Source organism: Eubalaena glacialis, chromosome 12 (genome assembly GCF_028564815.1).
Source record: "Eubalaena glacialis isolate mEubGla1 chromosome 12, mEubGla1.1.hap2.+ XY, whole genome shotgun sequence".
NCBI classification, from domain to species: Eukaryota; Metazoa; Chordata; class Mammalia; order Artiodactyla; family Balaenidae; genus Eubalaena; species Eubalaena glacialis.
In genome coordinates this window covers 70279986-70294374 of record NC_083727.1, presented here as the reverse complement: position 1 = coordinate 70294374, position 14389 = coordinate 70279986, and the positions used below count along the sequence as shown (strand labels likewise).

At 38.9% G+C, this 14389-nt stretch overlaps 1 protein-coding gene across 1 annotated transcript in view; it reads left to right on the top strand.

Moving 5' to 3' along the window:
- Window positions 1–5148, top strand: part of CFAP206 (cilia and flagella associated protein 206) — a 32361-nt gene extending 27213 nt beyond the window's left edge. The window contains exons 12-13 of the mRNA XM_061207250.1: window positions 1153–1293; window positions 4825–5148. Coding sequence (XP_061063233.1) covers window positions 1153–1293; window positions 4825–5055 — 372 coding nt within the window. The 3' untranslated portion in view covers window positions 5056–5148. The remainder of the gene's footprint in view (window positions 1–1152; window positions 1294–4824) is intronic.
- Window positions 5149–14389: the final 9241 nt, after the last annotated feature.

Sequence of the window (14389 nt, the reverse complement as noted above, 5' to 3'; positions counted from 1 at the left end):
CTGGTGACAGTGAGGAACAGAGGATGGTCTGAACACTTGGGCAGGAAGACTGACAACCAGCCAAGGACAACGTGGTCAGAAGGGGGCAGCTGTTGGCGCTCTTGTTCTGACAACAGCTGCCAGTCTGTTGATGTGATGCTCCAGCTGCCCTTTTAAGAAAGCACAAAGACAGTGAAAGGCTAGAATCAGATCACCAGGAAGGTGTGCTGTATGTAGATACTTTTCTATTAAAGAACAGTTTTCCTCTACATATCTGGTCTTGTTTTTCCCTTTCTGTGTATTTAATCCTGTGTATTTAATCCTTCACTGACCTTTAATACCTATGGAAGTGAGTATTCTTTCTTCATATTTCAATGCTGTATTCATTATTTTTTCTTGCCATTTACTTGCATAACATTGTAAATTATCTTTTCAGCATCTTTTTACCTACCTAAGTATATCATAAGATCATTTTGAAGGCAAAAATTATATCTTATGCTAAATGGTAGGCATTTAGTAATCATCTGTTTCTTGATTTGGGGAAAGAAGTTCATCTCCTCCCCCTCCTCTTTACTAGGACTTCAGTTTCTTAAACCTCTGCCACCCCCTCCAGCAACTTCATTTCCAGCATAATCATAACTTGTTTAGCCTGGAATAACTGAATACTTAATATTTTAATAGTGAGCTTCTGGGTGCTTTGGCAGAAAGATGAATATATTCCACTAAAATAGATAATAATCTGCTATGTATGCAGAGCTTGAGTTTAAGATATCTTCTAAAGATGTTCTGATACTTTAAACAAATGTGATGTATACCTAATATTTAATAGCTATTCTAAACTTCTATCCATTTCCAATAAGGTATTCACTTATGCTCCCCACTGTGAAAACTGGAGAGGGACATTTGACTTGGGATGAGTGATGTTAGGTTTTCTCCTTCCAAAATACACCTCCTACATTAAGTTCAAAAAATCAGGCACAAATCCATAATGCCTGGGAAAATAATTACATTTGGCTCGCTAATTATGAACTTTTTAAAATTTTGCTGGTATTTACAAGTATGTTTCGTGTTCTTGTTTTCCTAATGTTTTGTCAGTTTTAGCTAAATATTTTAGTTATTTGTAAATAATGTTTATTTTTTACAAATATTAATTACAAAACTCCACTTCTTTAGATGAAAGAGGTTGACAAACATATAAAACCAATTGCGAAGTGTGAAAGTAGCACACAGACGGATACACATTTATTGCCACCAACAATTGTGAGATCATATGAGTGGAATGAATGGGAATTAAGAAGAAAAGCTATAAAATTGGTTTGTAACAATATTTTCTAAAATTATTTATAGGTTGGGGAATTTTAATATGTTGTTACTCATAGAATTGGTAAGCTAAATTATTTATATAAAAGAGTGAGTTGTACACAGTTTTTTTTGCTAAAATAAAAATAATTAGTATAATTTATAATTTTCCAGCTTTACATTGTAAGATTATCTTCTAGGTTTTTTTTAAAAATTAGTTTATTTATTTATTTATTTTTGGCTGCGTTGGGTCTTCGTTGCTGTGCGTGGGCTTTCTCTAGTTGCAGTGAGCGGGGGCTACTCTTTGTTACAGTGCGAGGGCTTCTCATTGTGGTGGCTTCTCCTGTTGCGGAGCACGGGCTCTAGGCATGCGGGCTCAGTAGTTGTGGTGCATGGGCTTAGTTGCTCCGAGGCATGTGAGAATCTTCCCGGACCAAGGTTCGAACCCGTGTCCCCTGCATTGGCAGGTGGATTCTTAACCACTGCGCCACCAGGGAAGTCCCTATCTTCTAGTTTTAAGCATATATAGAAATACAGAAGCATGAAACTGCTCTCAAATTATATCAGCCAGTAACTAGAACAATGATAGTTGCTATCTTTCTCTCTATCTCCTTTTCTCAATCTCTACTCTCTCTACTGATCTATATAATAGTTTTAATTAATTGTGCTAACCTATGAGGTGCTAGTATTTAAAGCCCTGCAGCTTCCTCTGATCATTTAAAGCATACCCTTCTCTTTTTTGGACTTTTTTTTGAGGAGCAGAATGTTACTGCTGTTATAGCACAGATGCAGTCCCCTCTTATTGTCAGCTTGTTCTCTCCAGACGTCTCACTTGTCCTTCTGATTCGCAGTCATCTTAATCACAGTAGGTACCTACCCTTGAAGCCTTCTTTGAAACTCTCATCCCTATCTGACTCAGTGGAATTCCCCCCACTCTTCCTTTTGATAGTATCTGGTCATTTTAAAGAACAAATATTTATAGTGTGAAGGAACAAACTCTTTTTATAACTGTAGCCTTTTCTCAGTATATTTTATCCAGCTCTTTAACGGAAATCAGGTGTGGAAATAAAGGAAGACTACTCAAATGAGAAAAGAGGCTATTTATTCGAAACTTGCTATATCAAGGGAGCCAGTCACCATCACTTGTGTTTGGCAGAGACTCAAAGTTAGGGAGAGGAGTGAGAAAGTTTTATAGTGAAAAAGGGGAAGGCTTCAGGTATTCCTCTGATTGGAGGATGTTGACAGGGGAAACTGGAGGTGGGCTAACTAGCAGTGGGCGATGGGGGGGGCATCTTTTGTGATTGGCTTAGTGAGCATATTTGGCTTTCTCTGGTTGGTCCAGAGATGGAAGGGGAGGCAGCAGGGAAAAAAAAGGGCTGTTCTGCTGTTCTGAGATGATTGCTACAGCTACCGAGGTTGTGGTTTGGCTTCCAAGACTGGTTGCTGCAGAGGTTGTGGGTTAGAGTTCTATTATCATATAAGGTCCAACCTAGGTCCGTTTGTATATTCAGTCTCTCTTTTCACTAACCACATCATTTCCCTTGCCGCCCTCTCTGGTGGCAGCTTTTCAGTCCCCTGATTTCTCAAGATGCGGAAGGTTCAGCTTCCTGGAATATTTTCCAGATCAGCCGTCCCCAACTTTTTTGGCACCAGGGACCGGTTTCGTGGAAGACAGTTTTTCCACGGGGGAGGTGGGGGATGGCTTAGGCGGTAATGGGAGTGATGGGGGCGATGGGGGCGATGGGGAGGGGAGTGGCAGACGAAGCTTCGCTCGCTCGCCCCACTGCTCACCTCCTGCTGTGCGGCCCGGTTCCTAACAGGCTGCGGACTGGTACTGGTCCTCGGCCCGGGGGTTGGGGACCCCTGTTCCAGATCATTGTTCCATTAGCATTCTTACCAGTTACTCTTCTGTAGTTCATGAAGCTCCCATTCCCTGCATTCTTTTCTGTTATCTATCAATACTAGACTCACTTGAGCTCATCAGATGTATACTGGGTAACATATATATATCCTACCACCTTGTTCTTCAGGAACTAATAGTCTAGCAAGTGACATTGATACACTAAAAATATTTTAGTATCTCTTGGTAAGTGGTATAACAGAAGTGAAATAAAAATTCTACTCCATTGACTTAGGTGACATTTTAAGTTGGTCTTGAGATACACATAGACAAAGGAGAAGAGTGGAGTGATGGTTGGACAGGATATGAGAGGTATAGGTGGCAGATTAGGTCAGGCCTGGAAATGTTAAGAGAATGCGGTGTTCAATGGGGCTGAACCTCATACTGACTGGACCCTCTCTTCTCACTCCTCGACTTCATTCTTCTTCCCACCTTAGACGGAATTATCCCCTAGAATTGCAGCATGTTGAATGCCAGCTCCCCGTGTATTACCAGCATGACCTGTTGATAAGACAAAGCTGAGTATATGGCTTAGAGCTGTAAGGGAAACCACCCCTTCAGCAGAGCTTTGCAGTGTCTCAGAGGGGGAACAGCAAGGTCAGGATTTATTGAGACTTTGAAGTTTGGTGGAAGGCAGGTCTTTTGATGCCTGGGCTCAGTCAGGGGATGTGTTGGGGGCCTGAACTGAGTTGTAAAGATTATGAAAAAGCAGTCGCAAGGTGAATCTTCAGGCAAGGGATGCAGAGTCTTAGGGCTTCTTCTGTGTGTTAATGCTTACCACTGAAGAGTCATGCATCTTTCAGGATGTTCTGTAATGAACAATCAAGTTATTTGCTTTGGCAAGAGTCTCTTGGAATAGTAAAATTATGCTAGTGAAGACAAAGGAATAGCAAAGTCCTGTTAATGTAGACAATAAGCTGTGTGTGGGAGAAGTAGTTTTGGTTCTCAATCACCTGCAGTGTCTCAAACGCTGAAATGTTTCCTCTAATTCCAGGTCTCTCCTTCTTAACTCACATGCTGTAATCCCTTCTGAGTTTTTTCCTTGGACTTTACCACAACTTCAATAAAACTCTTATTCTCTTTTTTATAAACTCCTCCTTGCTTCCCAGCCTGAGCAGTCTGTTTAACCTCATGTTTAGTTGTGATCCATAAAGGGAGTGAGCATAATGTAGAAAAATGTAAAGTATTATCTGGAAACATCAGAGCTTTTTCTATTAAAAGTTTTGGATGAAGCCCATTTAGGTAAGACAATGGAAATCTTAAATTTTTGTTTTTTAAAAAAATAAGCCAAGAATGGTGGAAAAATCCAAGTTGTATGACTCTCAAAGTATAATAATGAATGAATTATTATATTATTATATCAACAAAGAATTGAGCTCACTGTAAGTTTGAATCTGTTTGTTCTCTCTTTGGGTCCATTTTCATTATTTAATCTATTTTCCTACTTCTCAGCAAAGGGTATTTCTTTTCTATTATGTTCTAAATTTTCCAATGTTTTAATGTTTTGCAGAAACATGCTATGTTGCAGGACTAATTTCTTTGTGGATTGAGAGAAAAAAAAAAAGGCCGATACTAACTGGTACCTGAGAGTATTTTATTTGTTCTTTAGAGAAATGTTCATTCCTGTGTATTCTCTTTCTACTTAGGCCAATTTGCGTCGGAAAGTTACTCACTCGGTACAGACTGATCTTAGTCACATGAGAAGAGAAAATTGTTCCCAGGTGTACCCTTCAAAGGATGCTAGCACACAGTCAATGAGGGAAGGCAGCAGCCGAGTGCCCGGGCCCCAGATTTACATAGCTGGTTTCCGCGGGGGCCATACCAAGACCACCTATGAAGTCAAGGTGAACTTAACTAGAGCCATTGATGAAACCTAGTTAGAGACCACACTTTTAACGTAGATACCACTAATTGTGAACAATGGCATATATTTAAAAGTATTTTTGCATCCATGAAAATTAGCTAATTTTGTGGGGCTGGCACGTTCATTGGTGGTATGAATGTTTTTGGGTTCTCACCCATATGTGCTGTCAAACTGCTACAACAAATGAAAAATTGTTTTCTGTAATACATTTTTCATTCTATTAAAATTGCAAAGTAAAACTCTGTCCATTCCTCTTTGACTTGGAAGAAAAAGTTTGGCAGCATTAAGACAAATTATTAGATATTAATATAAGATGATTACATATTAATATATATAAGATTGTTATGCATGGAATAGAAATTTATTTAGATAACTTTTTATATATTGATATAAGATGATTGTGCCTGGGATAGAAGTTTATTTCTAAAATCATATTTTATGTTGAACATTAAAAATTTAAACGATAATCAATATTTTCAGCTTCATTAGCTATTAAATGTAACATGGATTAAATTGATATGTAATAAGACCTCACTAATTTGGAACAGTTAGAACAAAGATCCACATGATGTTTTTATTTTTTTAAATTTTATTTAAAAAAATATTTATTTATTTTTATTATGTATTTTTAAAAATTTATTTTGGCTGCACTGGGTCTTAGTTGCGGCATGCAGGATCTTTGTTGTGGCGTGCGGGATCTTTAGTTGCAGCATGCGGACTTCTTAGTTGCGGCATGTGGGGGGCATGTTAACTCTTAGTTGTGGCATGCATGCAGGATCTAGTTCCCTGACCAGGAATCCAACCTGGGCCCCCTGCATTGGGAGCGCGGAGTCTTACCCACTGGACCACCAGGGAAGTCCCACATGAGGTTTTTTAAAATCTGGAAATTTTACATGGAATCTGGATTCTGGCCCCTTGAAAAGATCGGAATATCTAGCAGCACTCGGCCAGCATTCCTGTAACTAGTAGCTTTGCCCTTTTGTAGGGCAGGTACTTCTGGTTTTAATTCTTGCTGCCTTACCGGTCTCCTACTTCACTCCTTTGACCTATTTGCCTGACTCCATAGGTTGTGTTTAGGGCCCCTGTCAATTACTGATAGCCAAATTTTAGAGCTGTTGTTTTGTTAATGCCTTACACACTCCCAGTACCTAAGCATGGATAATGAAGTCTCTCAAGCGGAGGGACTGTTAAAACTTGCCTTGGCAGCCTGGGGGCAGGGGGTGTCATTTACATTTAGCACATATTTTTGGCTTAGGTGACTCTTACTAAGGTGTTTGTATAATTTGTTTTCTATGTAGGTTAAATGTTACTTATAATATGATATGCTTCAAAATCCATTTTCCTCAGATACTATGAAGGTAAACTTCAAACAGATCTACTTCTAAGTTGTCATGATTTTCATACCTGTAGTTTAATTTTTTTATTGAAGCATAGTTGATTTACAATGTGTTAATTTCTGCTATACAGCAAAGTGATTCAGTTATCCATATATCTACATCCTTTTTTATATTCTTTTCCATTATGGTTTATCACAGGATATTGAATATTGTTCCCTGTGCTATACAGTAGGACCTTGTTGTTTATCATACCGTTAGTTTAAAAATGAAGTTAAAGATGGGCTGGCTGGCTGGCTGTTGAGGCAGGGCCTGGGGGTGGAGGTGGTGTGGAGTGGATGTGGGGTTGGGAGGGCTCTGTGCCTGAAGAGGGTGGGATGATTACAGCTAATACTAAACTTTGCAAATTCAGGAATTTGATTTTACCTGTTCTAATCAACCCTCCTTTGATTCTGCAAGATTCCTAAACACAGAAAAGGATGGCTGATAAGCCACAATTTGGGGTTACCAAGTTAGGGCTGAAAGTAGAATTGTCAAGTGCATAAAAATACCAAATACTATTTGAAAAGCTAAATATCAGAAAGTCATCTGGTAAGTACAACAGAAAGAGAATACAGGGAGCTAGATCAAACGGTAAACTCATCTTCTCCCAAGACCTCCACTGTCTACCCAAGCCCCATCACTCTCTAAAGATTTCCAACCATATGTTGGAGCCAGTGTCAGTTGTTTACCCCCATTTCAGCAGGTCACAGGCCGAACTCATTTCCTCTACCGAACTTGTTTCTCCCTGTGTACTTCCTTCTGTGGTCAAAGGCATCACTACCTACTCAGTAGCATAAATTAAAAACTTCTGGATTGTCTCTCTCACACAGCCCCTGCATTTAACTAGTCACCAAGCCCCGTTGATTTGGCTTCATCTGCCTTTGGGAACCGTGTCTTCCTATTCTCACTGCTATTGCCGTAGTTTAGGACTTAGTCCTATTGCCTGATTCATCGGCGTAATTTTTCTAACACACAAATTTGATCAGGTCACCTGGCTTCCTCGCCTACAACCTTCACTTCCCTTGTTTAAAAAGACACTTTTCCATTATCTGGGGGATAAAAACTCCTTGCCATATTATATAAGACTTTTCATATATATCCATGTATCTTCCAGTTTCATTTTCTGCCCCCTCACGCTCTCTGCACACACTATACATACAGGCAAATGGAGCCCAAACTCTTTGACTATGTTACGGCCTCTGATACCACCCCTCTCTGTGCTTGCTTGTCACTCTGTCCCCTGGAATGTACTCCACAGACACCCTCAGGAAATCTGTTTGTTCCCATGAAATCTGTTGATCAGATTTTACTTTTTCAGTGAAGGTTTTCCCCATCACCTTTGAGAGAATTAATCGCTCTTCCTTTGGGTTTTCACTGGATTTTATTCATATTCTTATTATAACACTTGAAGTAAAAAGGTCTATATGTGTCCATCTGTATTCTCCCTGTTAGACTGTGCATTTCTTGAGATTTGAACTGTGTTTTAGTCATTCTTATATCCCTGGTATTGTTATAGTACCTTGTTGGATGAATGGATTTTAAAAGAAAAGGAATGAAAGAAAGGACAAACTGGAAGCAGAGTACTGGTTGAGTGATTATTCTCATAGTCAAGGTGGTAGTTCAGTCACAAAGTAGTTTTTGGAAAAGAGGGAGAAAAACCGAGAGGAAAAGGAAGATCATCTATGGGGAAGGTGGTGGGAAATAAAGTTGGATAAGCAGGGTTGGTATAGATTTTGGAGGACTCTGAAAGCCAAGCAGAGGAACGTTTTGCCTTCCTGTAGTAGGATATTAGAAAACTGTGGCAGATTCTTGAACAGAAGATCCATTGTGGGAGAGAGATACTGGAACTGGGGAGACGGTGAGGCAGCTGTCACAAGAGTTAGGGCATTGCAGTAACGGAAGACATGAAGGCGCAAATGTGAGATTTAATGAAGGGAATCTAACATTCTAGGGAAGGGAAGGGAAAATCAAAGTCTCTACCCTAGGGTTTCTAGGAAACAGAGGATAACTGAGAAGAGGAACTGGTTGGTCAAAAAAGAATGTGTTCAGTACTAGAAATTTTGAGTTTAAGAAATGACAAAGATACTAAAGCAGAGGTGACTGGAATTTGATCTAGAGAAAGATAATTTGGGGGATCATCCCCAACGAACGGGGATGGAATGAGGAGGAAGAGATAAGACAGAGGAGCAGTCAGAAGAGTAGAAAAAGATGTAAAGGAATCTCTGTGATTATGGAAGTAAAGTCTAGGTCTACTACTTATTAGCTGCGTTATTTAATCTCTCTCTGCTGCAGTTTCTTCATCATAAAAACTGGGGTAATAACATTTCCCAACTCATTGGGTTGTTGAGAGGATTAAATGCGTTAGTTAACACGTGTAAAGCATTTGTCTGGTAAGTGCCTTGTCATTGTTAGCCAGGAGAGGAGAGAAGCCCCAGTGTTTCATTTCTGCTGCACTCCCATCCTCATTTTCCCCGATTTCTGTTTTCTAGCTCTTAGTGCCTAGAATAATGCTAGGCACATTAGGACTTTTAGTAAATGTCTGATGAACAAACACAAGAGGATGAGGAATGGAGTTGGCAGCTGCTAAGCTGTTTTAATAGAGTTGGCTTGAGTAGAAATAAGATTGCAGCCAGCGAAGCAGAAAATTGTAGAACTAAGTACAGAGTACTTACCAGTGACTGGCAGGAAAAGAGAAATGGGATTATGGTAACTAAAAATGGAAGAAGAGGCAAGGGAGAGTTAAGCTCAAATAAGAAATGTTTAGATACTGATGATTTTTACTCATATTTAACTCTTTTAGTTCAGACACTGAATTGTACATTGTCTCTTTGTATTTTTAAACAAATTTTCTCAATTCTAAAATGCAACAATTCTTCTGGCTTATCTTTAGTAATTTTATACCATAGGAAAGAGTTGTTTTAAAATAATAACCTAGCAAATTGGTTTTGGAAGTTTTCTTAATAGCAGAATGAGAATAATATGCTTAATCTCATTCTGTCTACAGTTTGAGATTTGTCTACACAGTTCTTTATGGTTAATGGTTTACTATACTTTAAACCTTACCACTTTTAGTAATCTATTATACAGCTACCATAGTTGAACTACAGCCTCCTTAAGCCTTTTGGTATTTGCTTCCTGCACGGTCTTCTTGTTTAATGAATGAAGTTCACACTTTTATATGCTTTGTTACTAATGGAGACATAGTGGGCTTCCTTTCGCACAGTTCACTGAGACTAGGGTAGCTCTGATACCAGAGCAGAGATAGAAGTGAGCAGGGTATCGAGACAAATGCTGCAGTTTGGTAGTGACAATCAGGAATATCACTGGGGTCTGAAATGGAAATAGCAACAGCTGCTGTAAGGTTATTTCATCATCAGTCAAATGAGCTTATGGCTCACATGTTGAAGATGGCTGCTCCTTGCTCTAACCAAGGTTTGTATAGAAAACTAGGCATACATAAAAGAAACACATTAAACTGATATTTGTCCTCGAAGACTTAGGATAATTAGAAATGAGAAAGTAAAAATTAGCTTGAACTAAGAATATAAATATCTGCTTGGCCATTCATTGGGCTGGGATAACGAACACAGAAATCCCAGCTGCAAAGTTAACAGGAAATAACATACCCTCGAGGATATGCTACAGTTGTAAACTATAATAACAACCCCCTTTTTTGAGTGTCTGCTTTATAATTCACTGAAAAATTTTGTTCTCTAAAATCGTACGCTACTAGGAACCTTGCTGTTGAAATTGTATCAGTAAGAATGAAACACTCCATCCTTGCTTGAAGGATTTAAGTCACTTTGACACAAAGAAGCAGCCTCAGTTTCCAACGTACGTGCAAAGCCTTCATTTAAGGGGGTCCTGAATACAACAGTCCACATCTATAGTAACTTCAGGGTTTCCAAGAAACAGGATCCTGAGACTATTCTGCAGTCCAGATCTGATGTTGAGTTTTTCACACACAGCCCTGCTTTGAAGCTATCAAAATATTGCTTCTTTTTATTTATTTATTGTTTTTTTAACATCTTTATTGGAGTATAATTGCTTTACAATGGTGTGTTAGTTTCTGCTTTATAACAAAGTGAATCAGCTATACATATACATATATCCCCATATCTCCTCCCTCTTGCGTCTCCCTCCCATCTTCCCTATCCCACCCCTCTAGGTGGTCACAAAGCACCGAGCTGATCTCCCTGTACTATGCGGCTGCTTCCCACTAGCTATCTATTTTACATTTGATAGTGTATATATGTCCATGCCACTCTCTCACTTCGTCCCAGCTTACCCTTCCCCCTCCCTGTGTCCTCAAGTCCATTCTCTACGTCTACGTCTTTATTCCTGTCCTGCCCCTAGGTTCTTCAGAACCATTTTTTTTTTTTTTTTTAGATTCCATATATATGTGTTAGCCTATGGTATTTGTTTTTCTCTTTCTGACTTACTTCACTCTGTATGACAGACTCTAGGTCCATCCACCTCACTACAAATAACTCAATTTCGTTTCTTTTTATGGCTGAGTAATATTCCATTGTATATATGTGCCACATCTTCTTTATCTATTCATCTGTCGATGGACACTTAGGTTGCTTCCATGTCCTGGCTATAGTAAATAGAGCTGCAATGAACATTGTGGTACATGACTTTTTGAATTATGGTTTTCTCAGGGTATATGCCCAGTAGTGGGATTGCTGGGTCGTATGGTAGTTCTATTTTCAGTATTTTAAGGAACCTCCATACTGTTCTCCATAGTGGCTGTATCAATTTACATTCCCACCAACAGTGCAAGAGGGTTCCCTTTTCTCCACACCCTCTCCAGCATTTATTGTTTGTAGATTTTTTGATGATGACCATTCTGACTGGTGTGAGGTGATACCTCAATGTAGTTTTGATTTGCATTTCTTTAATGATTAGTGATGTTGAGCATCCTTTCATGTGTTTGTTGGCAATCTGTATATCTTCTTTTGAGAAGTGTCTATTTAGGTCTTCTGCCCATTTTTGGATTGGGTTTTTTTTTGATATTGAGCTGCATGAGCTGCTTGTAAATTTTGGAGATTAATCTTTTGTCAGTTGCGTCACTTGCAAATATTTTCTCCCATTCTGAGGGTGGTCTTTTCATCTTGTTTATGGTTTCCTTTGCTGTGCAAAAGCTTTTAAGTTTCATTAGGTCCCATTTGTTCATTTTTGCTTTTATTTCCATTTCTCTAGGAGGTGGGTCAAAAAGGATCTTGCTGTGATTTATGTCATAGAGTGTTCTGCCTATGTTTTCCTCTAAGAGTTTGATAGTGTCTGGCCTTACATTTAGGTCTTTAATCCATTTTGAGTTTATTTTTGTGTATGGTGTTAGGGAGTGTTCTAATTTCATTCTTTTACATGTAGCTATCCAGTTTTCCCAGCACCACTTATTGAAGAGGCTGTCTTTTCTCCATTGTATATTCTTGCCTCCTTTATCAAAAATAAGGTGACCATATGTGCGTGGGTTTAATCTCTGGGCTTTCTATCCTGTTCCATTGATCTATATTTCTGTTTTTGTGCCAGTACCATACTGTCTTGATTACTGTAGAATTGTGGTATAGTCTGAAGTCTGGGAGCCTGATTCCTCCAGCTCCGTTTTTCTTTCTCAAGATTGCTTTGGCTATTCGGGGTCTTTTGTGTTTCCATACAAATTGTGCAATTTTTTGTTCTAGTTCTGTGAAAAATGCCATTGGTAGTTTGATAGGGATTGCATTGAATCTGTAGATTGCTTTGGGTAGTATAGTCATTTTCACAATGTTGATTCTTCCAATCCAAGAACATGGTGTGTCTCTCCATCTGTTTGTATCATCTTTAATTTCTTTCATCAGTGTCTTATAGTTTTCTGCATACAGGTCTTTTGTCTCCTTAGGTAGGTTTATTCCTAGGTATTTTATTCTTTTTGTTGCAAAATATCGCTTCTTTTTAAATTTCACCTAACTCCATTCTTCCCCCACATTCTATAACTCTGTCTTTTCCTTTGTTTCCTGAGACCTCCCACAGTTATTCTGGTGTGTAGTCTCTCTCGCTGGAATGAGCCAATAATCCTGACTCTGTCTGACTATAAGTTTGTCCCTGGTGGTTTTGGGCTGATCACGTTAGGACAAAGGGCATCAAAATCTAGTCAAGGCTTATGGCAATGGAGTAGAAAGTCTTCACAGGCAATGAAAATTTACAGGAAAGGTGGGGTTCAGCAGCATGATATGTATGTGAACCAGAAATGCCACAAAACTGGCCCAAAAGCATTTTACCCACCACCCTAATTATGATCAGTGTGTGTGTGTGTGTGTGTGTGTGTGTGTGTGTAATACTATTCTCCGTCAGAAGGAACCATAGTTTCTTGAAGTGTAGTTGATTCCATCGCCTAGGACAGGGAAGAATGAAGACTGGCCTGGAACCTGGAACCTGGAAATCAAAAATGCTTCAAAAAGCTTGTGCAGATTTAAAGGAGTAGGCTTACAGGGACCATACTGGGACAATTTGAGTGTCCAGAGGAGAATAATTATAGTTAATTGAAGTAAGTTGAGACTATAATGATACTCCAAAATGGGAAGAGATAAATAAACTGTACAGAGCAGTAGTTATAAAACAAAAGAAGAAATGTCTGATAGAATATTTTTAATTTTCACAATTAATTTCAAGTACACATATGAGTTTTTGTTTAAGTGTACGTATAAGAAATACACAGCATGGAACTGAATAATTCCATAAGTGAGAACGGTACCAATTACAGGAAGAGGTGATCAGCACCAGTGAGCATACATACACATACAGGCAGAGGGAAGATCCAACACTGTTCCAAAGTGAGATTACTCAAATGTCTGACTATATAAACTGTGATCTCCTTCTGTGAGCCCCTTCTGATATTAATGTGATGCTAATAAGGAATGCAAAATATTCCAATAATGTTAATAGACTATATATATATATCTATATCTATGTATATAATGATAAGACAATGGTATATAACATTGACCGCCCAAACCTTTAAAAAATCATTTTGGAGAAAGATCATGCCACAGAAGGTGTAGGCTGCTGGGCATCTCAGAATCTTGTACTCACGTTCCTGTAAGAACTGAGGTACTTACATAGTATTTTTAATCAATCCACATATCTTGATGACCATTCATTTTGCCAGTGAATTATTTCTAACATCGCTTATGCTAATTAATATGCTTCAGTGAACGTGGAGATCATAGCAGTTGAAGTAAATGCCTGTTGATATGTCTAATGTTTTCGAAGCCCTTTCGTTGTGCGAAGATCGTGCAGTTAGCATGTCTGGCTAGGTAAATATAATCAATGATAATGCTGACGATGAGGACACAGGCACAAGACTTCTGAACAATATGTAATATAAACTATACAGTAAGTCCCCTACATACGAACGAGGTCTGTTCTAAGAACATGTTTGTAAGTCCAATTTGTTCGTAAGTCCAACAAAGTTAGCCCAGGTACCCAACTAACATAATCAGCTACAGAGTACTGTAATAGGTTTATAATACTTTTCACACAAATAATACATAAAAACAAACAAAAAATAAAACATTCGAAACCTTATAGTACAGTATCTTGAAAAGTACAGTAGTACAGTACAACAGCTGGCATATAGGCGCTGGCATCGAGTGAACAGGCAAGAAGAGTTACTGACTGGAGGAGGGAGAAGGTGTGGGAGATGGTAGAGCTGAAGGATCGTCAGCAATAGGAGAGGGAGGGCAAGCTGCAATTCCACTCACGCCTGACGTTAATGGAATGCACGTTTGCATCTTTGAAAGTTCGCCACCTGAAGGTTGGTATATAGGGGACTTAACTGTAAGTTTAAATAAGAGGTAACAAAGGAGTTTAATGAAGGAGGAAGTTACAGAAGTTGCCAACGCTGTTGAAAGTAGTCTCTGTTTACGAGTTCTTGGAGGTGCTACAACAGCTTTGCCAGGCACGAATCCCTAAGTCTAAGCCCAATTCCTA